At 42.9% G+C, this 27,494-nt stretch overlaps 1 protein-coding gene across 2 annotated transcripts; it reads left to right on the top strand.

Moving 5' to 3' along the window:
- The first annotated feature begins 5,193 nt into the window (after positions 1–5,193).
- On the top strand, positions 5,194–27,494 carry LOC124077038 (endogenous retrovirus group K member 113 Gag polyprotein). Of its 2 annotated transcripts, XM_058571772.1 has the most exons (4): positions 5,194–5,477; positions 9,319–9,529; positions 19,751–19,807; positions 24,305–27,494. In XM_058571772.1, the coding sequence occupies exon 4, from the start codon at positions 24,867–24,869 to the stop codon at positions 25,809–25,811; it is 945 nt and encodes a 314-aa protein (XP_058427755.1). In that variant the 5' UTR covers positions 5,194–5,477; positions 9,319–9,529; positions 19,751–19,807; positions 24,305–24,866; the 3' UTR covers positions 25,812–27,494. The 2 variants fall into 2 exon arrangements, with proteins under 2 accessions (XP_058427755.1, XP_058427756.1); XM_058571773.1 differs by lacking the exon at positions 9,319–9,529.

Here is a 27,494-nt window from a genome sequence, read left to right on the forward strand (position 1 = left end):
GTGTCTTGGAAGCGGTGGTAAGCCAATTTATTGGTCCTTATATGCCCCCCCCCCCCGGGGTCTCTGATGGGGGGGAGCTCAAGATCTGGCCAGGCAGGCTGCTATTAACAAGGTTGTACAAAAACTTACTGAGCTCAACTTGGGCCCCCCTACCCAAGCAACGGGGACCTCTCCGTTTAGACCCTGAGACTCAAAATATTCTATAAAGTGAATTTGATCTTTTAAATGTGACCAGCCCTAAGCTTGCTCAAGACTGCTGGCTGTGCTTAAAGAATGGATCATTAAAGGCTACTGCCATTTCTGTTTGGTGGAATATAACTTTACCTTTTCCTAGTAGATGCCCTATACTCCCACCCCACTCAGAAGTCTTTTTGCCTTTGGTGACCATGGCTCACTAGAAATGGCACTCAAGATGTGGAGACGTTGAATCCCTTCTGGTGTGGAGGCAATAGGTTTTTTGAAGAATCAGTAGGTGGTATGCTCTGTCCTCCTAATGGTACTGCCTTCTTCTGTGGGGATATGGTGTACAGTGTCTTACTGGGTAATTGGAGTGGGATCTGCATTGTGGTCCTCCTCCTTCCTGACTTTGGGGTCCTCCCTAATAACCAGTCCCTGCCCATATCTGCTGTTGATTATTCCTTTTCCAGACCCCAAAGAGCCGTTCATGCTGTTCCTTTGCTCTTGGGTCTGGGGGTGGCCACAGGGATGGGAACTGGACTTGCTGGCCTTGGTACTTCTTTACAGATGTACAATAAGCTTCCTCAGCAGATGATAGATGATATGCACCATGTTGCCAGCACTATCTTGGACCTGCAATCTCAACTTGATTCCTTGGCTGCCGTAGTCCTCCAAAACCGTCGTGGCCTGGACCTGCTTACTGCCAGAGAGGGAGAATTATGTCTGTTCCAACAGGAGGAGTGTTGCTTCTATGCCAATCACTCTGGTATTGTTCAAGATAAGATTAAAAGGTAACAGGAGGACCTTGAAAACTGTTGGAATGAGCTGCAATCAAGTTTCTATGGACTGGGCTAAATGGGTGGCTCCCTTACCTTCTCCCCTTTGTAGGCCCCTTGGTTACTATTATGCTTCTATTTACATTTGGACCTTGTGTAATCGATAGACTCCTCCAGTTTCTCAAGGATAGAGCCAAAGGTGTTCAATTGATGGTGCTCTGGCAGCGATATGCTGTCTTACAAGATACTTACTGGGAACCCTACGAGGTTGGCCATGGCCTCTACCAGGATGTGCAGGTGTAAGTCAGAGTCAAGAGGGTTTTTCTTCATAGGTCTGAGTCACCTCCCTTCCTTGAGGTTTCCCATTGGGTCTGCCCACCCTGTGGTGAACTGCCTGAAGAGCCAGAGTGGTAGTCAATGACGGGTAAGATCCCCAGAGGTGACAACCTAAGGCAGACACCTGCCAATAAAACACAAAGGGGGAGATGTAGGGCACATCACATCAGAGAAATAGAAACCTATGATGGAGAAAGGGAAACCTAACTTGCAGACTGGTGCTCACTTCCTGGTCTTGGGGCCACACATGGCTAAGATGGTGCCTAGCGATCAGCCAGAAGGCGATACCATGGGATGTGATGAAAAGTTGGACCACCTCTAGGATAGGCTCAGAACCCTTCCACCCTCATGGACAGCTTGCATCTCCCCTTACTGCCTGTAGAATGGGTGTACACATGAACTCTCCTCACCCTGCTGACCTTTATCCTGATTGGCTCATGTGCCTTGTATTAGCTGTGTGTGCTTCCTCAATAAAGGAGCTCCAGCCTTGACTGGTCTGACACCTCTGATTGTCCTCTGGCAAGGGAGGGCTGGGTGTGGGCTGTCAGTCAACTCTCTCCTTTCTTGGCTCATCCTGCCTGGGGCATGTTCTCCCTATCTCTCCTGCAGATTGGGAGGGAACGAAGACTAAAAACCCCAACATATTTCATAACATAGCTGCAAATGTGACTACTTGCTGAGTCCTATGCATCATCCGCATGAATCACTAAACCTGGAGGTTGTTCAAAGGACTTACAACACTTTTGGTGTCAGAAATGAGATTTGCTTAAACATAATTCTATCTCATATAAATATAGTGAAACCACCACATTTCACTGCATAATCACCACCACCACATATTCACAAATATTCTGGGCATATTAATCTTCCACAAAAGACAGTTTGGTAATAAATGATTTTTCAGTAATATTGGCACAATTTAAAAAATCTTCACATAATGGTTGCACCCCACTTATTTGCAAAAAAAAATGGCATAAAATCTGCGATGATTATGCTGAGAAATATGGCACTTCTTGGGGGAAGGAAGCATCGGGGATGATAAACTTCTGTTGTCTAAATAGCTATAGAATCATTCATGGGGTGAAGCAGCAGCTGAGTTGTGAGAGATTACCCGAGATTACCTGAGAGATCTGTTGTGACAGATTACCTGTGGAATTTGAAATGATTGATCCATGTATGGGAGAGTGGGTTTGTTGGATGCACTGGCTGATTTGGGCCACACTGGCCAAAGAAATGGGAAAAATGTACAGCTCAGATGATGCCTTTGGTTTTTGTTCTGTCCTCGAGGGTGGGAGGAGAATGGGCCCCTAAAATTTTCAAAAGTCAGCTTTGAATAGGCCAAAAATGTTAAAAGTTTGTGTTATTTGTTCCTCCAGGTGGGAGACACAGAGAATGCTACAGTTGTTTTTCAACCTAGCTGCAGCCATTTCTGAGTAGCTTCTCCAATACCACTTCCAGGTTCCTCTTACACTCTCAAATTCCAACCTGGACCTTCCCTAGGACTTGTGAAATTAACCCAGTAAATACTGGATTTACTGCTAGGGGTTTGAGCAAATTTGCAATGAGGGGGATAAAAAGAAGGAATTTTTAAATTAAGTCTTTGCATTTTGGGGCTGTTGTATCTGGATCCATGATAGAACTGATGTGAAATGTTATATGCTTTAATTTCACAGCTAATAGACGAATTGCCTCAATCAATGACAACTGCAAAAAAAAAAAAAAAGTGTTGGTGAACCAAAGCTTGCTATCTTTTTGTGGAAAGACATGTTAAAATTTAAATTCTTTGAGTATTGAAAACAAAACAGACATGGAAAAAGAAAGATGATGTGAAAAACAAAGGCAATCTCTAAAGAGATACCCTTTGGGAGTATGAGAAAGGTGTTTGGTTTGCTAAAGAACTCTTGTGCAACCAGATGTTAGGCCCTTTGAACTGGAGATTCTCCAGCCCAATGTGGATATTTTTGAGGGAGTCAATTTAGACTCCAAGGTGGACAAGATAAAAAACCTTGTATGCCACTTGGAAGCTGGTTGCCTTGCCCATCATTTCTTTTTTTTCTTTCTATACATGAGGATTGAACCCAGGAACACTTTAACCACTGAGTTACATCCCCAGCCTGATTTTATTTTATTTGGGACAGGGTTTGTTAAGTTGCTGAGACTAGCCTCAAACTTGTGATCCTCTTGCCTCAAGCTCCCAAGTCTCCAGGATTACAGGTGTTTGCCACTGCATCCTGGCTGTGATCTTATCTGGGTTTATTTTTGGTTTGTTTGTTTTTTGCAGTTCGAACATTGAACCCAGGGCCTTGTGCATGCTAAGCAAGCATTCAAGCGCTGAGCCACATCCCCTCAGTTCCCTGTAATATCTTAAAGAAAAACTACTGGCTTTTTAAAAATTCTGAATTCACAATCCAATGCTGATCACCTGGACCTGAACTTTATTTTATTTTGTAGTGCAGGGAATTGAACCCCAGGTGCAATGTTAAATAAGCGCTCTGCCACTGAGCTACACTCCCAGCCCTTGACCTGAACTTTCTGTGTGTGGTACTGGGGATGAACCCCAGGGGCATTCTATCACTGAGCTGCATTCCCATCCTATTTATTTTTTTATTTATTATTTTGTGTGTTCCTGAGGGCATGAACCCAAGGCCTCAATCATGTTGGGCAACACTCCATCACTGAGCTACATCCCCAGACCTAATTTTTCTATTTTGAGACAGGGTCCCACTAAATTGCCTAGGCTTGCTTTAAATTTGCTATCCTCTCACCTCTGCCTCCAGGGTTGCAGGGATTATAGGCCAGTATTCCCTGTTTACTTTGACCTGAACTTTAAAATGAAACCTAGTACTGTCTGCTGATTAAAAGCTAATCAATGTATGCCAAATTACAAGCTAGTGTGAAATTGCTCCATACAATGAACAGGCCATGGTGTTGTGTGACTAGAGAGGGAATATTCCAGGAACTATATTCCTTCTGCTCAGATTAACTCCTGTCCCCTCTCTATTATGCTATTGATTTAGGGCTTTCATGATTCCTTGAGTTTGTAGCAAGGGTTTTAAACCCCATCTTTCCCCTGGGGCACACACCTGAGAATGGTAGTATGATTATGAAATGCAGCTGTTCTCAGACAAAGATTGGCCTTTCCTAGTCTGCTCACTGGATAAATGATCAGGACAAAAGCAAATCCATCTGAAAGCTGTCAGAAAGGTCAGAATTTCATCCTGACTAGTTCCTGAACATGACATGCCTTTCTGGTTAAGTTGTATAAAAATATTTTTCTCTGAAAATACTTTTATCCTTCCATGTATATAAACCTTCTAGAAAAAGATATGATTGAGAAAATAGGGGATGTAAAGCCTTAACTGGGGCCTCTCCAGAAATCTTCACCCAGATTGATTTTAGGACTGTCAGCAAAAGAGTCCCTGAAAAAGAGTTCAATATAGATAAACTTCCTCTTTTTATGTTGCCCTATTTACTTGGCCACTGGCCAAGAAGATACCAGCACTCCAGGTGTTGGACACCCCTTACTAGTGTTTCACAAACATATTCAGTATAGTACTTTGAAGAAATGTGCAAACAAGGCCTCTGGCCTTGAGCTGGGGCTTCACAGAGATGTCTATATTTTAAGATAAGTTGCAAATAGGCTCCATGGTAACAGCTGGGGGGGGGGTGGAAGAAAGGGGAGAAGATGCTCTCCCCTTCTCAGGTGTTGTCCCTGAAGGGTTAACTTGCCCAAAACAGTGAAAGAAAAAGCTGCTTTTATGTGAACTTCAGCAGACTGTGAACTTCTGAACCCCTCCCCTTACATGCTAGGTATAAAACTCTGAAACTACCTGAACTCGGGGTTCAGGGGATTGATTGATTACAGCAAAAGCTGTGCCCTCTGAACCTGGCTGCAGCCAAATAAAACTGTTGCCAGCTATGTTTGGTGCCTTGCCTCGTTTTTCCCTACAACATTTTGGTGACCCAGATGGGGCCAAGGAGGTAGGGAAGGCTATTCTGCCTCTCTTGTCTCCGGGGACTGGCTTCCCTGGGGCGATGGGGGACAGTGGTCCCCTTGACCTGCCCAGGCCATTCTTGGCCTGAAGGAGGACACACCCAGGGCCCTGGGGCTGCCACCCTGGAGCACAATGGAACCCACAGGCAGCAGGAAGCAGAATTAGGGTTTTGGAGCACCACCCATCTGAACAGGTAGGACCCGGGTCCATTTGGTTTTGCAGCCTGTAAGACTGGAAAACGCCGCACCACACGACACAGATTACCAAAGAGGTCTCTCTTTATTAAAAATGGCTGTGTGTTTATATAGGTCTAAGAGAGGTGGCAGGGGCTGAGGTAGATAACAGGTCGCCCGTTTATTGGCAAGCTCTTCCATATGTCAGTTCCGGGGCCCAAGAAGTTAATTCTAATTGGGGCTAAGGCTTCCTACCGGCAGGGTTTGAACATTGGTGCCGGCGGGAACGTTTCGCGCCAGTGAAAGAAACAAAGAAGAGAAGGAGAGTCGTTAGACGCCATGCTGGGGTTTTTTTCTGGGGTGCGGCTGCCGCCGTTATGTTTTCCCAACACAACCCACCTGACTTCCCCTTGGAGGCCTAAGCAGGTGGAAGAGAGGCTTGATCAACCTCTGTTGGGTCCCAAGTACCCTCCAAAGTGGTTGGAGCTGAAACGGACCTGGGGAGTTGCCCGAGTAGTCTCTGTTTGGGGTCAGTGAGCAGAGGGGAAACTGTGACTCCCTTTTTGTTTGGCTTGGAATTGTTGGAATTTGGGCAGTATAGAAATTTTTTTCTGGCCATGTCTGTATGAAAGTGTGAGAAAGTGTGTGAGTGAGATGGACAAAGGGAAGGGTTCCTACCCAACCCGAGGGCCAAAGTGAGTGCAGAGTCCTGATCTGCGGTTCTGTGGCACCTCATACAGTCTGTGGTGGAATTTTACCAACCAACGTCTAGGTTAAAGCTCCAGGTTGGGGGTTGATGCCGACCCGAATGTCTAAGAGGGCCCTAAGTCCCTGCGAGGGGAGCGGCCGGAGATGGACCAAGAGAGTCTTGCCCTAAGTGTGTTTTGTTCTAAGTGTGTGACACCGATGCAGGGTGGAATATGGGAGGCATACTAAGGAAACTGGGCCTTCTGAAATGTGTGTTAGAAACCTTTAAGTATGTTTTCCTGGTAAATGTGGGGTGAAGCTCACTTCACAAAGGTGGCATACTCTCTGAATTAGAATGGCTCACCCAGGATGTGGGCTGGCCACCAGAAGGATCTTTAGATGAGAGAGTCATTGCTGAGGTCCTTTTGATTGTTGTTGGAACTCCTGAACCAATTCTCTTATATTGATTGCTGGCAAGAGATAGTACAGAAACAGTGCCCTTGGTTGAGAGCCTATCTGGATGGACAGTCCAAGTTGATGTTAGCCAGGAGCATAGTGGTCTCTAAGACCCAGTGGAAACCAGCTAACCAGAAAACCTGACTAGGAAAGACAGGAAGGGAAACAGTTTTCCCCATGAGCCAGAAGAGGACCCACCACCTTATGTGCCACTCTACCCAACTTTGCCAAGACCACTGGTACAACAGACTGTCCCCTCAGCCCCCTTGTCCTCAAAGGCAACAAATGATGGCCCCCAATACTGGATATTCCTTCCTCTGTGGTGTTCTCTGAGCCAATGGCTTCCTAGAACCAAAGACTCTTTCACCTCCCAAGATTAAGGTGGGATATTTGTCCCAAGACCAGAGCCACAACCCAGATGAGAACTTTCCAGATGCCCCTGCAAGGGACTAAAGGACCTGCCCATAATGATCAGAGGGAAACACCTGAGGGAGACAAGGCAGTTTTGTGTGCCAGCCTTTCACCACCACTGCACTCATAAGCTGGAAAAATCATACTCCCTCCTACATGGAGAAACCCTGGACCATGACTGATCTGATGCAGGCCATTATCCAGACCTAGGATGGGGCCCCAACAAAGAAGAAGATCTAAAGATAAAGAGATGTCAGGAAGCCCTCATAGAAAGTCCAAAAGGAAAGAAAAAAGAGAACAAAACACACCGTCTGTGCCCAAGAGTTAGAAGGAATCGGAGCCAGCCCTGAGCCCTAACCTAAGGCTGAGATAAGCCTCCCATTGCTCCAGTATCTCCCTCTCACACCCTCGATAGCCCTGAACATTTCTCTTGGCCCCACATCTGCCTAAGGCCCCTCTGCCCTATGAAACTGGCAGCAATAATCAAAAGAGATGTGTCCAACTGACTTAGAGCTACATGTCCAGGCCATCGCCGCTGCCGCTCCTCTCCCTGCCCAGAGGTGCCCGGGGGAGGAGGGGCACCATACAAACATTGCTGCTACAGTGCAAGTTTGTCAGTGAAGAAATGCACAGGTGCAAGCAATAGGTGATCAATGCAGCCTTTGAGGTACAGGCTCGGAGAGCCATTTGCCAAAAATTACAATTCTAGAGGGCTTTACTGAGAAGTGTGCCAGTGACCTGATTAAGGTGGCCACCACAGTTTCTGTCAATCGAGATCCAGAGGCTCAAAGACAGGCAGACCAAAAAAGATAAAAAAGGAGGATGGATCTCCTTACAGCTGCCCTCACCACAAATCCAGAGTTCACTCAAAGGAGGGCTCACTAGAACAAAGCCAATGGTTCAAATATTTATAAGAAAAAAAAAAAGCATGACCAGCCTTCAATGGCCCCAGCAGACAAGTACCCACTGCCATGCTCAAAAGCTAAGACTTGAACAGAAAAGGAGCGGATGTTTTCCCTCTAGCTTTTGGCCCCAGCCCCACCTTTCAGTTGATTTCCACTTGCTCAGAAGTTGATGATTGACGAATATGCAGGGGTCCCATAGACACACACAACTGCATCTGATACATGGGACCCAGCACCTCAGGAGGGATCAGCTGCTGCCAGCCCCCAAATGAACAAGGAATATGTTCATGTTAACAGCCAATAGTGGGCCATATGGTGCTCACTCCAAAAGGACATGCCATCCTGGCTCCAAGCCACATGCTGTGAGCCACCAGCAGGAAGGGCCACAGAGCCCCATGTATCCAGGCTTACTGAACAAAAACACAAGCGGGGTCGCTACTATATACAATTAGAGCAGGCTCCCACCTGACAAGAGGAGAAAGCCACACAGACAAAGAGCAACACCTAAGTGAGCACAATGTGGCTGCCACTCTGGGACCTGCACAGGACCACACCACTGCCCTCCAATCTTGGCACATGGCCCATGGCAAGATTTACATAGGTGCCTTTTACGCAAATGATGTCCCAGGTCATCAATCTCTGCTAAGATTTACATTAGATTTAAGAGTTGGAGAATCCCAGCAGCCGAGATCCTGCACTGGGAGATAAAAAAAAATTCCTGCATCTTAAAGCGCCAGACGCTCTATGTATGCTTCCCTTCCCTAAATGACAGTTCCTCCCAGGGGCTTAAGTACACCATCCTTGGGACAGCACTGGACTCTGAATTAAAAGCCCATATCTATCCAGAAAATGGTCAAATACTTTGGTTACCATCTGACTCAGCAACAGATCACAACAACCACTGGGCCTCAAAAGAAACAGGAGATCTGCTCAATTCCAGTTTGGGGCTACTGGGTTCAGCCATATATGGATCCCTAAATTTTCAGTTATGAAAAAACCCCTCTATGAAGCCACAAAGGAAGGAAAATGGGATCCTCTAATATGGGGGTCAACTAAGCAAAAGGCCTTTGAGGACATTAAACGAGCACTCCCAGTACATTTGGACTAGGGCTCCCTGATTTCACAGAAGCTTTTCTTTCTGTATGTCCATGAACAGTCTGGAGTGGCTGTAGGAGTTTTGACTCAAGTCCTGGGTACATGGACATCTATTCAAATAGCTGGACTTTCTAGCCCAAGACTGGCCACCTTGTTTCTGGGCCCTTGCAGTCATAGATCTTCTGGTGTTGAAAGCTGACAAACTGGCTATGGGATAAAAATTGGTTTTCAGGGTTCCTCATTCAATTTTGACATAAGAGTACAAAGGACAATATTGGTTGACTAATGACAGTTTGGTCAATACCAGGACATGTTATGTGAAAACACACGTTTCCATGTTGAAGTCATCTGGACTCTAAACCCAGCAACCTTGCTGCCCATTGGACCTGGACAACCTGATCACAACTGTATTGAAGTCATGGATGAAATGTTCTCCAGCAGACCACACCTGGCAGACCAGCCTCAGGGACACTGAAGTGGAGTACTTCACAGATGGAAGCAGTTTTATAAAAGATGGGGTATGTTTTGCTGGATATGCAGTAGTCACTCTGGACTCCACTGCTGGCAGAACCTCTGCCTCAGGGAACTTCAGCACAAAAAGTAAAATTTATTGCTTTGACTTGAGCACCTCAGTTGACAGCAGGAGTTTGTGTGGATATTTACATAGACTCAAAATATGCGTTCACTACCCTTCATGTTCATAGGGCCTTATGTACTGAAAAGGGGCTAATTAACTCAGGAGAAAAACAAGGGGCATGATGGATGGGCAAGAAATTCTTAAACTTTTGGATGCACGGTGGGCTCCCAGGAAGGTTGTGATTATATATTGCCAAGGTCATTGAAAGGGAAACACAGTGGTTTCTTGCCGCAGTCTGGCTGGGCACAAAATCACGAGCCACTCAAGCAGGAACAAACTTTATTTTTTGAAACTGCCGCCAATATCCAGTACGCGCCCATGCCCGGGAAGATTTTTCGATCCACCCACGTGGCCTCCTCCCGGACCCGCCAGAGAGAGCTCCTCCCCCGGAACTCCCTCCTACTGTACTTCCCCAACCAATGGGAACTCTCCAGGAGTCCCATAGCAGGCCTAGGTGAACAGCAGGAGTCCAATATCCATATGAATGCAAATCTTAACATAATCACATCATCTCAATGGCTAGCTGGCGTCACCTTTCAACCAAAAATGCCATGCATCATATACTTGGCTCTTAGCATCTCCCCCCTTCTGTTTAAGTAACAAGCAATCTGGCTAGGGACCGTGCCTGTTAGGTTTGTCCAATTCAACATATGGTTCTTACCCGTCATCGGAAAACTGACTTTTAGGCGTCAGCCTCCTGTCTTAGGTTGATACCACTGTAATTGGATCATACCCATCACTGACTACCAGTCCAGCATATAGCCATACTGTGGATAGGCCTATGCACCATTGGGGGGGTGAGGTTCTTTGCCTCACCTCTGTTGGCCCCCAAAATTAGACCATCACTAGTAGAAGGGAGGAGGATACAGAAATGTCACGACACCAAGTCAATTGATGGCTCCTAGGAAAAATTGCATCACTGGTGACACATCAGCAAAGATACGCTAGCACTACCATAATTCGCTGCATCAACAGATAGATCACAAAGCATACAAGTGATACATAGTCCAGGCAGTTCAAAGCAGTTCAAAGCAGAGGAATCTATCAATATGTCCATATCCTCCCAAAATAAAGCATACAAGTGATACATAGTCCAGGCAAGTTCTGTAAGCAGTTCAAAGCAGAGGAATCTATCAATATGTCCATATCCTTCCAAAATAAATCGACTCATTGATTGAGCATTACTTGTTGAGTTATAAATTATTGATGTATCAGTTTATACGGTTTATTGTGATAACTCTCGAAGAAGTTGTAGTTTGGTTTTATCTTTGTCTTCACCGGCACTGGGATGAAAATAGGAATTTTGACAATGATGCTAAAAAAAATATGTAACATTTCAACAGATACTAAGAAAACAATTTTTAGAACAATTTACATTATCCTGAACAGAATTATTAAATATAATGAAAAGGAAAGGTGAAAGTAAGCAAACAGATCTGTTAACCTTTTATTTGTTCATATATTAAAACAATCTTCAACAGCTGTTTACCCAAATTAAATTAAACTATTAAAATCACGTGAATAATAAAAAAAAATTTGGATCTATGTGCATGAGCGCTCCTCATATATGATATATGGACATACGCACATACAGACATACAACACAAAACAGAAGTGTGCACACGTAACATACAACACATAAGACAATAGTAAAGGCCTTGTAGCTTCACCTAGGTGAAATCTCCATTGCAATGTTCAAAAACTCCACAGTCAAAAAATAAAACTGATCAGAAAAAACATTAACCTAGGTCTGTATGAGCTCAAAAATAAAATAGAACTTTATGATGTGGGAAAAAGCAATAATAAAATAGATATTGAAAAAAGCATCCTGGTTAATCACTGTCGCAGATGTAAGAATAGCCAAGCTGGAGTTCTGGATATCAGCTGTTATGGATTTGAGTCAAATCATCTTCCTTTTGGTCTGTAGAAATTGTTTTAGTTAGTCTCTCTGGAATCCAAATTGGCTGCTGTTCTTCCTGTGGAAAAACACAAACAGAGCCCAGACTCCAGACTATCACTGGGTCAGGACCTTTCCATTGTCCTGTTAGAATATCTTTCCAAAGTACCTTAGGCTTATGTACATTTTTTGGATACATATGCCTTTCCGCAGCACTAAGCCCTGATGAATCCAAATTTAAAAAGTTTAGAGTAAAAAGGGTTATTTTAAGTTTATCTTTGGGGGATATATACCCCTTTCCAATTCCCTCCTTTTGTTTTAATAAGTACATTTTAATAGTTTGATGAGCTCTTTCAACTATGCCTTGTCCTTGTGGATTGTATGGAATTCCTGTTATGTGAGTAATGCCAAATGATGAGCAAAATTGTTTAAAAGAGGTGGACGCATAACCAGGACCATTATCGGTTTTTAACTGTTTTGGAACACCCACAGTGGCAAAATTTTGTAAGCAATGAGCTATAACATCTTTAGTTTTTTCTCCGGCATGAAGGGAGCCCATCAGAAATCCAGAAGAAGTATCAACTGTAACATGTAAATATTTTAATTTTCCAAATTCTGGCAAGTGTGTGACGTCCATCTGCCAAATATGGTTAGGTATCAGTCCTCTAGGATTGACTCCAAGATTAACTTGTGGTAAAAATGTCACACAATTTTGGCATTGTTTTATTATATGTCGGGCTTGTTCTTTAGTTATTTTAAAATGCTTTTGTAAAGTATTAGCATTGACATGGAAACTTTTATGAAAATTTATAGCTTCTTCTATTGTGGAGAAAATATGTATGTCATGTGTAGATTTATCTGCTAATTCATTGCCCAAACTAAGGGCTCCAGGCAATCCTGTATGTGCCCTGATATGTCCTATAAAGAATGGATCTTTTCTGTCCCAGATTAGACTTTGTATAGTGGAAAACAAAGAGAAAACAGTAGAAGAAGCGGAAATCCTACCAGCATCTTCAAGGGATACTATAGCATTAACTACATACTGACTATCAGAAAATAAATTAAATACAGAATCTTTAAACATCATAAAATCTTGTAATACTGCATTAAGCTCTACCTTTTGAGCTGATTGTTTGGGTACTAAAAATGTAAAAGTTTGATCAGGGGTAACTACTGCTGCTGTACCATTATTTGACCCATCAGTGAATATATTTGGAGCATTCATGATAGGGGTTTTTCTTGTCATCTTTGGAAAAACTACAGGATGCTTAGACCAAAAAGACAACAAAGGATTAGATAGTAAGTGATTATCAAATGAAACATTAGATTTACACATGATTATTGCCCAAGTATTTAACTCATTAGCTAACTCATCAATTTGATCCATAGTATATGGAGTAATAATTTTATTGGGAGAAATCCCAAACACTCCCTTGGCTGCTTTTATTCCTTTGAGTATTAATTGTCCTACAGCCTCAGGATATCTAGTAAGAATAGTGTTAGGAGAATAAGATAAATGTATCCACAATAATGGACCTTTTTGCCAGAATACTCCTGTAGGAATATTTTTTGTTGGCAGTACAATAAATAATAAAGGCAAACTTATATCAATTCTATCCAAATGCATATTTTCCATATATGTTTCAATGATTTTTAATGCCTTTCTTGCTTCAGGCGTCAACATGCGGGGTGAATTTGGATCTGATGGACCTTTTAGAATATCAAATAAAGGTCCCAACTCTCCTGTTGGTATGCCTAGATAAGGCCTTATCCAATTTATGTCTCCTAATAACTTTTGAAAGTCGTTAAGTGATTTGAGTTGATCTACTCGTATTTGAATTTTTGGTGGACGGACCATGGTTGAGGATAATAAAACCCCTAAATAATTAATTGGAAAATTTAATTGTACTTTATCTATTGCTATCTCTAGATTATAATTTTTAATAAGTTTGTAAGTGTGGCATAACATTCCAGCAATATGTTTTTATCTTTATGTGCCAATAATACATCATCCATATAGTGAAATATTTGTAGTTCAGGATTTTGATTTCTAAGTGGCTGGATTGCTTTGTTAACATATATTTGACACATAGTTGGACTGTTAGCCATCCCTTGAGGGAGTACTTTCCATTCATATCTCTGATCAGGACCTTCATGATTTAGTGCAGGGATAGTAAATGCAAAACGTGGACTATCCTTGGGATGAATTGGAATTGAAAAAAAAAACAATCTTTAATATCTATAGCTAAAACATGCCAGGTTTTTGGCAAAGCAGACAATTGAGGAATCCCTGATTGAGCAGGTCCCATAATAACCATCTCATTATTAATGGCTCTTAAATCTTGCAATAGTCTCCATTTACCAGATTTCTTTTTAATGACAAAAATGGGAGTATTATGGGGAGATATGGAAGGTTGTATATGTCCTTCTGCTAATTGTTGTTTGACCAGATCATGGGCTACTTGTATCTTTTCTTTAGTCAGGGGCCACTGAGGAACCCACACTGGTCTTTCTGATTTCCAAGTAATTTTGATTGTCTCAGTGGCCCTTTCTGAAAATCCAACCCATGTCTGTCTGTTCCTTGATCTATTTGTATTGGTGCTGCTATACCTTGCCCTTGTTTTCCTAATCTTTTTTCTTTCCTAAAGCCTTGTCTAGCCCTAGTAGTGGGTGCATTAGGATTGATGTTATTTGTTAACATCAAACCTAATTGATCTAGGACATCTCGTCCCCATAAATTTATAGGAAGATGATCCAATACATATGGCTGTATAGTTCCTTCACATCCTTCAGGACCCTTCCAATCTAATATCATAGAACTTCTATGGGGATTAGTCGCCACTCCTAGGCCTTGAAGCGTTTGAGTGGCTTGTTGTAATGGCCAGTGTTTTGGCCATTCTTGACGAGATATGATGCTAAGGTCAGCCCCTGTGTCCAGTAGCCCATTAAAGTCATGACCTTGAATATTTAGTTTTAGCATGGGGCGAGAATCTAGATTTAAAGACAACATTGCCCAATCTACACCTGTGGAGCCTAATCCCCTGGAAGCTCTTTCTACACTACAACTAGGAAGTTTATAATGTAGGCTGGGTATTATTAACAACTGTGTTATTCTATCTCCAGGTGAAATTACTGATATACCTCTTGGAGAACTAGATATAATTTTTATTTCACCTACATAATCGGGATCAATTACCCCAGGACTTATCATAAGTCCTTTTAATGTAGATGAACTATGTCCCAATAATAAGCCTACTGTTCCTTGGGGAAGAGGTCCTTTTACTCCTGTGGGAATGATTTGAACTCCCATCTCTGGAGTTAATACTGCTCTGGCAGAGGTGCAGATGTCCAACCCTGCACTCCCTCGGGTTTGTCTGATGAGGGATTTAATGGACAATGTGTCCTGGGCACTACCCTGATGGTGTTGCTGGGTTCCTCCACTGCCCCATAGATTTGTGGTTGTGGGCCCCAGAGCATTGGGCCCCCCTGTCCGTTTTTTGGCAATGGAGCCTGATGCCTTTCTCCACGATATCGTGGATAAATACCTGGTCTTTGTCCGTTTTTTGATAAGGGAGTACCCTCTATGGTGGTTTGAGAACGGCATTCATTAGCCCAATGTCTCCCTCTATGGCATCGTGGGCAAATACCCGGTATTCTATTCCTTTGATACCTACTTTTGTTAAACCCTCCTCCTATGGGGCAATTGCTTTTAAAATGTCCTGTTTGTTCACAATCATAGCATGTTTTTGGCCTGGCATCTAAAGCCTGTTGTACTGCAGCTGCCAAGACTTGCCCTTGTTCATTAATATCTCTACATAATTTAATATATGTGTTTAAATCTTCATGTCTCCATGGTCTAATAACCTCTCTGCAGCAACGATTTGCTTGGTCATAAGCCAGTTGTTTTATTAATGGCATTGCTTGTTCTGTATCCCCCAAAATTTTGGCAGCCGTTTGAATTAGCCTATCTACAAAGTCAGCGTAAGGTTCATTAGCTCTCTGTATTACCTTAGATAGCTGACCTTGTAAATCTCCATGTCCTTGTAAAGTCTTCCATGCCCTAACTGCGTCTGCAGCAATTTGTGCATATATAGCAGGATCATATTCAATTTGTTGCCGTTGACCCACATAAGGTCCTTTTCCTAACAACATATCTAGATTTCTTTGAGGGTAACCGGCTGCTGCATTTTGCCTAGCTGTCTCCGCGCAAAATTCCTCATTGGCAACCTTCCATAACAAATATTGTCCTCCATTTAGTACAGATTTACACATGCTAGCCCAATCTGCTGGCGTCATGTCCAAGTTAGTAATGGACTCGACCATGCTTACCGTGAAGGGAGCTTGGGACCATAGGTTGTTACAGCCTCCTTTAACTGCTTCACTGTTTTAAAATCTAAAGCATGGTGAATTTGCTGCCCTCCTACCTGTTCAAGTACAGGGCATGCTAATCTTTGAGGTCCTGTCTCAGGATCCCATTTATCAACTACAGGGTTTGAGGGCCACTCAGCTGTCTCCATCGGTGGGGCTGTTGGTTGAATTACGCCCTCTTGTGATAAAATGGAGTTAGTAACAGCCTCCTGTTGTGGCCTTTTTCCTAACAACCCCTTTTCCTTTAAATTTTCTTCCTCTGTCTGACTAGCTCGAGAGACCTTCTCTTTTGCTTGATCTAAAATGTCTTTCTCCATGGTCTGAACCTCTAACAATTTACTTAACATCTTTTTGGTTTGTTTTTTACTAATTTCTAATCTACTATAAAGATAACGCAACCCAATAAGATAACACAAAACAAAACCAAAACTGAATGAAACAAAAACGGAATAAAAAATCGTTGTATCAATTTTCTCTTCCTCAGGGCCGACAAACTTCAAACCTTTAGTCAACCATTTTTTCCAGTTTGCCTGAGAAATTTCTAGGGATAGGCAGCTTGAAACAAAAACAAGATAAATCAAAACAAGAACGCACTTTTTTTTTTGAAATGGCCACCCATTCTTTGGCTCTTCCTCAGGGACGAGCAATTTCACTTACCTCCAAGCTTCAGAAGTTCCCCGCACGGGACGCCAAATGCCGCAGTCTGGCTGGGCACACAATCACGAGCCACCACACAGCTTGTAGATTCAAACAGCAACTCTTTATTCCCGAACTCACACCAGCTGTCTACAATCACGTTCTGGGGAAATCCACGTTCTCTGCCCAAATCCACCTCCACTGGGCTTCTATCTCCCAAAAAATACTGTCTGAATCCCGTGAGAACTCAAGGGGAACTCAGGCAGCAGGATACGCCCTATTCCCAGCAGGAATAATCTTAAACCTGGAACGCCCTAAACCCAATTATCCTAAACCGGGAACACCCTAATCCCGGATCCGCCCTGGTCCTTGAGCAAGGTCACCTAACTGCAATGTCACTGCAAAATGTCCTATTTCCACGAGTCCTTCCACTAAGCAACATGGGGTACGCTGGCAAGGAAATTGTCATACCTACTTGGCTAATGGCTCCCAGCACTAGGATTTGTTTGGTGTTATTAGTTTGCTTTGTTAATTTATGCTGTTTAACCTATGCTAACCAAAATGTTAGTCTATTATTTAGTTTGGTTTCCTTTGATAACCATAAGGGATTCTCCCCTACTCCTATTCCAACCATGGAGATCATGTAAAACATATGTCAAGACAATCCATTATAACCAAGAGGTGGTAAAACATATATTTAGGACCTGTCCTTCAGAGGAATGCAATGGATGGATGACTGTTTGGAAAGACAAAAGAGGTCCATTGGAAAGAAACTTGATTTAGGAGGTCACCAATCTTGGGGTGAAGGTAACTGGCCACCCCAGAGGATTATTGCCACTTATGCTACAGCTACCTGGGCACAAAATGGCAGTTGGAGCTATAGAACTCCTATGTACATGTTAAACAGAATTATTCACTTTCTAGCTATACTAAAAATTATTATTAATCAGACTGCCACAGCCTTTGACCTCCTAGCCACACAATAGACCAAATGTGAGTACCTAACTTTCAAAATTGCTTGGCATTAGATTACCTACTGGCTGAGGAAAAAGAAATATGTGGAGAATTCAAAAGCTCAGATTGTTGCATCCAAATGGATGACAATAGACAAACAGTTAAGAATATAGCCAACAACACAAGAGAACTAGCATATGTGCTAGTTCATACCTAGAAGGGCATTAAAACTTGGGTCCCAAACATGCTTTGGGGAGATGGTTTTCAACTCTTGGTAGATTTAAAAGCTTAACTGGTGTAGTGGGTATTCTGCTGTTAACCTCTTCATTGCTCCCATGTTTGGCTTCACTGTGCATTAAAACTATTGGGTCCACTATAGAAGTTGCTGTTGAAAGGATGACAACAACTAAGGTTTTGACATTATATAAGGCTTTAAGCCAAGATAATGGTAATGATGCTCTTAAATTTAAAGGATTAAATTATGGGGTGCATCATTAAAGGGGGGAATTCAAGTGGCACCCCCTTTCTCCACTGAAAACTCTTAACTGGGCCTCTCCAGAAATCTTCACCCATATTGAGCAAAAGAGTCTCTGTAAAAGAGTTCAATGTAGATAAACTTTCTCTTTTCATGTCACCCTACTTACTTGGCCACTGGCCGAGAAGATACCAGCATTCCAGGTGCTGGACCTCCCCTTACTAGTTTTTCACAAACATATCCAGTATAGTACTTTGAAGAAATGTGCAAACAAGGCTTCTGGCCTTAAGCTGAGCTTTAAAGAGATGTCTACATTTTTAAGATAAGTTACAAATGGGCTCCATGGTAACAGCTGGCAGGGGGAGGAAAGAAAGGGGAGAAGAAGCTCTCCCCTTCTCAAGTGTTGTCCTTGAAGAGTTAACTTGCCCAAAACAGTGAAAGAAAAAGCTGATTTTATGTGAACTTCAGCAGACTGTGAACTTCTGAGCCCCCCGCCTTACATGGTAGATATAAAACTCTGAAACTACCTGAACTCAGGGTTCAGGGGATTGATTGATTACAGCAAAAGCTGTGCCCTCTGAACCCGGCTGCAGCCAAATAAAACTGTTCCCTGCTATCTTCGGTGCCTTACATCATTTGTCCCTACAACACCATGAGCCAAATAAACTTCTTTCCTTAATAAGGTTACCCAGCCTTGGGCATTTAATTTTAGTGCAATGAAAAATGGATATATATACCCCAACTCTTGCATTTTCCCATGAAGAACAGCTCCAGATGTCACCCACACTCATGAGAAGGTGAACTGATGCCATGAACAATCAAAACTATTTGGAACTGATCATATCAACTAGTCCCTAAGAAATCAGGAACTAAACTGAATCATTTGGAGGGAACAGAGAACTCTCAGTCAGTAGTCCCCAACATGAAAGGCTAAGAGCCCCACTGCTTGCCCAGTGCATTAACTTTGTACACTCTGTGTTTCCAGGGGGCCTCATGTACCCTTGGGGATTGTACCATGGTGTGTGGGTCCTGACTATCACGACAGCTCTGGAAGGCATTAAGTCAGCTTCACCATAGTTTTGTGCCCAAATCAATGCCTTTGGCCAGGTAAAAAGGTTTATGTGGAAAAGTAGGAGGAAGCCACTGAGCCTTGTAAAATGAATCTTATGGTTAATGGGATTTATTTTCACAGGACTGCTAAAGGTCATAAGTGAGATCAGTATTATAGGCTGGTCTTGTTGTAGGGACAGACTAGGCAAGGCACCAAATATAGCAGGAAACTGTTTTATTTGGCTGCAGCCATTAGAGGGCACAGCTTTTGCTGTAATCAATTAATCCCATGAAACTCGAGTTCAGGTAGTTTCAGAATTTTATACCCAGCATGTAAGGGGAAGGGCTCAGAAGTTCACAGTCTGCAGAAGTTTACATAAAAGCAGCTTTTTCTCTCACTGTTTTGGGCAAGTTAACCCTTCAAGGACAACACCTGAGAAGGAGAGAGCTTCTTCTCCCCCTTTCTTTCCTCACCTTGCCAGCTGTTACCATGGAATCCAATTAATATCTTATCTTAAAAATGTAGACAGCTTTGTGAAGCCCAGATCAAGGCCAAAGGCCTTGTTTGCCCATTTCTACAAACTACTATACTGGATACATTTGTGAAAAACTAGTAAGGGGGTGTCCAGCACCTGGAGTGCTGGTATCTTCCTGGCCACTGGCCAAGTAAAACAGGGCAACATGAAAAATAGGAAGTTTATCTATATTGAATTCTTTTGCAGACTCTTTTTTTGACGGTCCCCAAATCAGCCATGATGGAGATTTCTGGAGAAGCCCAGGTAAGACTTTTCTGTGGAGAAAGGGGGTGCCACTACAGTCTCACCTAGCTGAATGAGGTCCTACTGATAGTAATTTTGCTTTAAAGATTCCTTGGCCAAGGGCTAAGAGAGTGAATTGTACAGAAAAAGAGTTAACTTCGCAGGCCTAACTACAGTTTCTTGGAATTCCCACTTAGAAAGTTGGCTGTTGGCTAGTGATTAGGAGCTTAGATTTTCACAATTAACATAAAGGAGTGTCTCATTAAGCCTAAATTATTTGTGCAATCCCCTTTAGGGATTCTAGAGTTTCAGTATGTGTCAGGCAGAGGGGTCTACATGACTGGCCCCCCTAGCCAAAACTCTGGGCAAAAAGGCTCTAAAGAAATTCCCAAGTTGCATCATTTTGAATGTGTTATCACTACTTGTGGCTGGGGAAATTATGCATGTCCTGTGTAACTCCAATGGGAGAGGACTCTGAAAGTTTGTGCTTGGTGCTCTCTGTACTTTGCTCCATGTGCTATTTTGCTTTTTGCTGATTTTGCTTGTAGTTGTTTGCTATAGTAAAACATACTCATAAATATGACTATGTGAGTACAAACCACTGTGAGAACAACTCAGCAGTGTGAAATCATTGAACTCAGAGGTGGTCTTGAAGACCCTCAGACAGAAAATGGCCTATTTCCAGACACATCCCATCTACAGCTTAGAAGTGTCCTTTGCTCATTACCACGTTGCCCTGTTAAACCAGGAACATAGAGTGAATCTTACCAGAGCAATGAGGAAAAGTGACACTGGGGTCTCAGGCAAATAATGTGTGTCACATACAAAGGACAGAGGATAAATCTGTGCCTATTCAGGAAATCAAATATAATGATAAATTAAATATTAATAAATGAAGGTCATACATCACCTTGGTAGAACACTGGGCAGCAACTTAACTTACAAATAAATAGACTATATAGCAATATGGAAAATGGGCACACAAAATATTGATCAGAATAAGGCATGAAGAAGCTGACATCAAATCAGGCAATGTGTTTGGTTATTTTTACAGATATTTTGAAAATTATGCCTCATGACACATCTGTGAGAGTAGTAATTATCATTTCATGTGACAGCAAGAGATATCAGAATTTAGAGAAGTTAATGATATATTGAAGGTAACACAGATAATGAACAACAGAGTCAAGATTTTAAACACAGCCCAGAGGGGCTGAGTTCCTGTGGATCAAAGTCATCAGTGAAACCCCAGGATAGAGTTTACTTTCCAAATAGTGAATTTCCTAATTTTTGCAATCTGGACAGGCTGAAAATTTCCCAAACTGGGCTGGGGTTTTGGCTCAGCAGTAGAGCATTTGCCTAGCATGGGCAAAGCCCTGGATTCGATCCCCAACACCACATAAGAATAAATAAATAAAGATATTGTGTCCAACTACAACTAAAAAATAAATATTAAAAAAAATTCCCAAACCATCAAATACTGATTCTGATTCTTCCTCCCCTCGTCCTCCTCCTTCTCCTTTTTATTCTTCTTCTTCTGCTTAATAGATTTTCCTTTACTTAATCTTTTTTTAAATCTTGATTTTCACTATAAACAAGAAGAAATGAGGCTGCATCTTCAACATTTCAGTTGGAACTCTCCTCAGCCAAAAATCCAAGTTTATCATTTCAAGTTCTGCCTCCCATACAACTAGAGGACACAATTCAGCTAAGATTTTTGCTTGTATGTAGGTTCCCCTTCTAAGGAATGATTCCCTTTACTCCAGCTTCCAAAAACATGTTCCTCATTTGTTCTGAGCCCTTATATTTTTTGTTTGTTTGGCTGGGGTTGTGGCTTGGTGGTAGAGCGCTCGCCTAGCATGTGCAAGGCCCTGGGTTCAGTCCTCAGCACCACATAAAAAATAAATAAATTAAATAAAGGTATTCTGTCCAACTACAATTAAAAAATAAATATTAAAAAAAAAGAAAAAAAAAACAAGGCCAGGGATCCACCCAGGACCTCATGCATGCTAGGCAAACACTTTCCCTCTGAAATAAACCCCCAGCCCTCAGCTGTGTTTTTAGTGTTGATGTTTCTACCAATAGTCTGCTTATGGTGACTTATTTATGCCCTAGGCAATACAGGCTTTCTCTACTGCTTCTCACTCCTCTTGAACCCTCCCAGGCAGAGTCTGTAACATTCATATTTCTACTAATAGTCTGTACAATGTAATTTAGGCTTTTTCTATTAAGGGCTTCAAATCTTTTCCAGCCTTTCCTCATCACCCAATTCCATACTTATATATAAGGGTTTGTTGATTTGTTTTTACAGCAGTAGCCCATTTTCTGTTGATAAAATATGTGTTACTTCTCTGTAGCTGGCACGATAAATTACCACACACTTGGTGGCCTAAAATAACATAAGTTTATAATCTTAACAATTTTCGGGACCAGAAATCTAATTTACTTCACTGGTGTCATCAGGGTCACTTGCTTTCCAGAGGCTATAGGGAAGCATTGGTTTTCTGACTTTTTCCAGTTTTTTGAGTTGCATTCCTTGGTTATAGCACCTTCCTCCATTTTCAAAACCAGCAATGTAGCATCTTCTAAACTCTCTCTGCTTCCATCTTCTTCTGTCTTATGTGTCAAATTTCCCTCTGATTCCTTTTTATGAGGACACTTACAGCCTGGCATGGTGGAGCATACATAATCCCAGTGATTCCAGAGGCTGAGGCAGGAGGATAGCAAGTTTGAGGCCAGCCTCAGCAGCTAAGCAAATTTAATGAGACCCTCAAAATTAAAAATAAATAAATAAATAAGTCTGAGGATGTAGCTCAGTGGTAGAGCACCCCAGAATTCAATCCTCAATACTGGAAAGAAAAAAAAAAACACTTGTGACTGAATTTAGGGCTCAATTAGATAATCTAGGATTTCATCTTTATCTCAATATCCTTAACTAAATCACTTCTGTAAAGTCTCTTTAGGTGTAAAGGCAATATTCACAGGTTCCAGGGTGTTATGCTTTGGATATGAGGTATCCCCCCAAAGCTCCTATGTTAATGTAGGAATGTTTGGAGATGAAATGATTGCATTGTGAGAACTGCAACCTAATCAGCCTACCTGGGTGTGAATGGTCTGAGCAGTAATTGTAGGCAGGTGGGGAGTGACTGGAGAAGGTGGGTCACTGAGCTGAGCAGCTTCTCCCTGTTCACCAGGCCCTTCAGCCATGGTCTGCCTTGCCCCTGGCCTGAAGCAATGGAACTGGCCCAGATGGACTAAACATCTGAAACCATGAGCCCAAATAAAGTTTTCCTCCTCTAAAATTGTTGTTGTCAGGTATTTTGATCATATCAACACAAAGCTAACACAGGGGATTAGGACCTGGATATCTATTCAATCTATTACAGGGAGGAGATGTCCCTCCCTCTGATGTGTTTTGAATTTGTCCCCCACAAAGAATGTGTTTAAAAACTTAATCCCTGATGGAAGAACACTGATAGGTTGGGCCTGATGGGAGGTATTTGGGTCATGAAGACACAACCCTTAAGAATGAATTAATACTAATACTAGAAGAACTTGAAGCTATGACTTCAACTTCTTGCGCTTGCACACACTCTCTTGTTCTCTCTCTCTCTCTCTCCTCTCTCTTTCTTTGACCTTCCACTTTTGTCATAGGATGATACACCTGAAGGCCCTTGACAGATGCCTATCCCTAGATCTTCTCAGTCACTGAAACTGTGAACCAATAATTTGTTACACAGTTGGTAGCATTTTGTTATAGCTGCACAAGACAGACTAAGACATCTTGCTTACATTAGTAGGGTGCTGTGCCAGCTTCTTCTAGAATCCATGTCTTTCCCTGCATCACTCTTCAACAATTGTTCATAGCAAAGATGTGTAATTGTCACATCACCTTCCCCTGCCACACACCACTGCCTTTGAATTTAAGGTCTAGATTTTAGCATTCCCTCCCCTTCGCCCTTCTCTTCTCTTTCTGGCTTAGCTAAGGCTTTTCCTTCTCCCCAGTCTCTCCAGAGGTGAGGGAACAGCCAGCAGTTGGCCACAAGAGACCACCTCAGGCTGCTGGCTTCAGAGATTTCTGGAGTTTGGGGCCTCAGAACCAAGTTGCAGGGGGCAAGGGGCAGGTGATTGATGCATAGATGTTGATAACCTTGCAATGAAGCCATGTGACTCCTGATAAACAGGAGAAAAAATGTGTTTAAGAAGGAAGACAAGGATAAGGCAAGAGGATTTTTAGGTCAAGACTCAAGATTTATAGTGGGGAAAGAAGGCAATAGAGGGGAAGAGGTTGAAGGTAGAGGAATGTTAATGGTTTGAATCTTGAATGTCCCCCAAAGTCTCATTTGTTCAGAATGATTGAGTCATGAGGACTCTAATCTCTTCAGTGGATTAATCAATCCATTGATGGCTAAATGGACTATTGAGAGGTAGGACCTAGTCGAAAGAAATAGCCTATTGGGGGCATGTTCTGGAAGGGTTTCTTTCTGACCCCTACTTCTCTTTCCCTCTTCCTCCTAGGTCTCACAAGCCGAGCTTTCCTCCACTACACACTTCCACCATTGTGGTAAGCCATTCTTATAGACCGTGGCCGCCATTAGAAGATGGCGCCGGCTTCCACTGTGGCCTGTGATAAACAACTCCTTTTTTGGAGAGTTGGCGCGCAATCCCTTACCACCCCATGAGAGAGATCCACGTGGCAGCTTGGGATTGGTATGCGGGAGGCTTTATTAGGCTGTGCTTGGGCGCTCGGGGGGGGGGGTCACTAGAAGATGATACTTGAATCAAGGCCTGAATAAACTGCTGAAAGAAGAATCCTGTGTCGTGTTTTCCCTTGCCGGCGAGGGGTCGCGACAATTGGTGGCCCGTACGGGGAATTATATTCCTCGAACCCAGGATCCAGAACTTTCAGCAGTCAGGGTGGTGCACCGGTAAGTTCCCAGGTAAAGTGGGAATCCGCAAGCAAATAGCGGGGCGCTCTCTCTGTAAATAGAGAGAGAGCGGGAAAAAGGGACGCTCCCCTGTAAAAGGAAGAGAGCGGGGACTTTTGTACTTTCACTTTCTTTATAGCTCTAAAAACATTATGGGCATTGCTTCTTCAGGCCCAATTTTGTTGGCCCTAGATGGGTTGTTACATTCAAAAGGACTTAAGATAAAGCAGAGTACTTTGCAGATGTTTTTAAGAGAAGCTGATATAGCGGCTCCTTGGTTTGCTTTTTCAGGGAGTCTTACGATTCCTAGCTGGGACAAATTAGGGAAAGATCTAGATTTCGCTCGTGAGCAAGGCACCTTAGAGGGTGGCGTTATACCACTTTGGAAGTTAGTTAGAGGATGTATAACAGATGGTAAATGCCAGGAAGCTGTGAGTGAGGGTCAAGCTATTCTTGAGCAACTGCATGAGGAAAAATCTGAAGGATCATGTAGTGAAGTGGCAGAAAGTATTAAAAGTAACAGTAGTGAGAAGGCAAAAGAGCCTGAAGATAAAAATAGGAGAAGGCTCTACCCAGACTTGACCGAATTAAAAACGCCTGAGAACACAAGCGACTCAGAGAGTTCTGAGGACCTTGATATATTGTTACAACAACTACATAAGATAAAAATGAAAAAGAAGAAAAAGGAGACACAGGGCATGCAGGCCTACTGTAAGAAGGGGAAGGGAGTTAACATCGGTCAACAAAACTCTGAGGAGGAGGAGGTAGAATCTCTAGAAGAAGATATGGTGCCGATTGCCCCACCTCCGTATGTGGGGGGGAGCCAAGGTTCCGGGAGATCTTTTCATGCACAAGTTTGGAGGACAGTTAATATAGATATGGGACTTGCATACCCTGTATTTCAGGACAATAACAGGGGAAGATATCATGAGCCTTTAGACTTTAAGATAATTAAAACCTTGGCAGAATCTGTCCGCACTTATGGCATAGATGCCGCTTTCACTCTCACTCAGGTGGAGGGACTTACTAGATTTTGCATGACTCCCTCAGACTGGGCTAGTCTAGTCCGCGCTTGTGTTTCCCCAGGGAAATATTAGGAGTCCAAAGTTGGCTGTTTAATGTTTCTGGCAGTACCCAAGACTCGGAGCGAGGTAGGAGACTTAAAATTACTTCACACAATTCACAATTGTTTAATGCTACATTACCCTCCGCAGCAGTCTGTCTCCAATCTCCATTCCTGTTTCTTTTGGCTAATGTTACATTACAGGGGATGCTTAATTGTTCTAATATTACCTGTTACTTGTCTGAGTGTTGGAATGGATCCTGGCCTATGGCAGTGGTTATGAAAATTCCAACTTTTGTCTCGATCCCGATTACTGCGGATCCAGAGTCATTTCCTATTGTTGAACTGATTAGAGCCCGTAGAGATTTTGGAATTACGGCAGCTATAGTGACAGCTGTGGCAGTGTCTGCTGCTGCAGCAGTTACAGCTGGAGTAGCCATGGCCAGCCAAGTACAAACTGCTGCCACTATTAATCAGGTTATTCAACAAACATCCACCATACTTGAATCTCAAAGTAGAATTAATCAATATATTTTATCTGGGATTCTGGCTGCTAATCAAAGGATAGATCTGCTTCAAGCTTAAGTTGAGGAATTGTCTGATCTAGTACATTTGGGTTGTGTTGATCAACGTGCACATTTATGTATAACCTCTGTCAGATTTTATGATTCCAGAAATGCCTCCCACATCATCGGGGAGTATCTATCTGGAACCTGGTCCATGGAAGCAGAAAACTTGATCCAGTCTCAACTAACTCAGATTGCTGTTTTGAATAGCACCCGTGTCGAACCAGTGACTTTGGGTCAATTCACCAGTTGGCTATCCTCTGCCTTTTCCTTTTTTAAGGAATGGGTGGGAGTGGGCATTTTTGGTGCTATGTGTTGCTTCGGTGTTGTACTTTGTTTGTGGCTTCTCTGTCGCCTTAAAACTCGCCATGCGCAAGAGAAGGCTATGATCATACAGGCTCTTGCGGCCTTAGAAAATGGCATTTCTCCACAAATCTGGCTTGCACATCTTAAACAGTGATTTCTGGGCATGGCCATTGCACCCCAAGTTAGTTTCACATTGCACTGGGATTGGCATGTCCTCTTCCTTATTCTCTCCCAGTGCTGAATAGCCCTTGCACTCTGCAGGTCTTGTTACCATTGCACGCAGATGGGTTTCAGGACTGGTCTTTCTTCTCGGCTACAGACTCTTTACCTTCCTCTGGGGTTTAGGGATTGTGTTGCCAACTTAAATTTTGTCATTACTACCAGGCTACTTGTGTTATCCTACTTCTCGCCGTCGTCACGATGCAGGATGCGAGGCAAGGCACCGCACTTGAGTGATCCCTCAACGGACCTCAAGGAAAGCATGTCCTATTGCATGCGGGTTTGACATCCACGTCCTGCCCTACGAAAAAAGGCGTCGGCTGATATGGGACCAGGTCTAGGGAAGGGCCCTCCTTAGGACTGAACCATACATTGCAGCCACTTCTGCACAGTGGGATAGGACCTCTACTTTCGCCTGCATTGTTTTATAAAATAGAAGGGGGAACTGTGGTAAGCCATTCTTATAGACCGTGGCCGCCATTAGAAGATGGCGCCGGCTTCCACTGTGGCCTGTGGTAAACAACTCCTTTTATGGAGAGTTGGCGCGCAATCCCTGACCACCCTATGAGAGAGATCCACATGGCAGCTTGGGATTGGTATGCGGGAGGCTTTATTAGGCTGTGCCT

The sequence above is a fragment of the Marmota monax genome, unplaced genomic scaffold (assembly GCF_021218885.2).
Source record: "Marmota monax isolate L192 unplaced genomic scaffold, Marmota_monax_Labrador192_F-V1.1 WCK01_AAM20220418_F8-fsc00157, whole genome shotgun sequence".
Lineage (NCBI taxonomy): Eukaryota > Metazoa > Chordata > Mammalia > Rodentia > Sciuridae > Marmota > Marmota monax.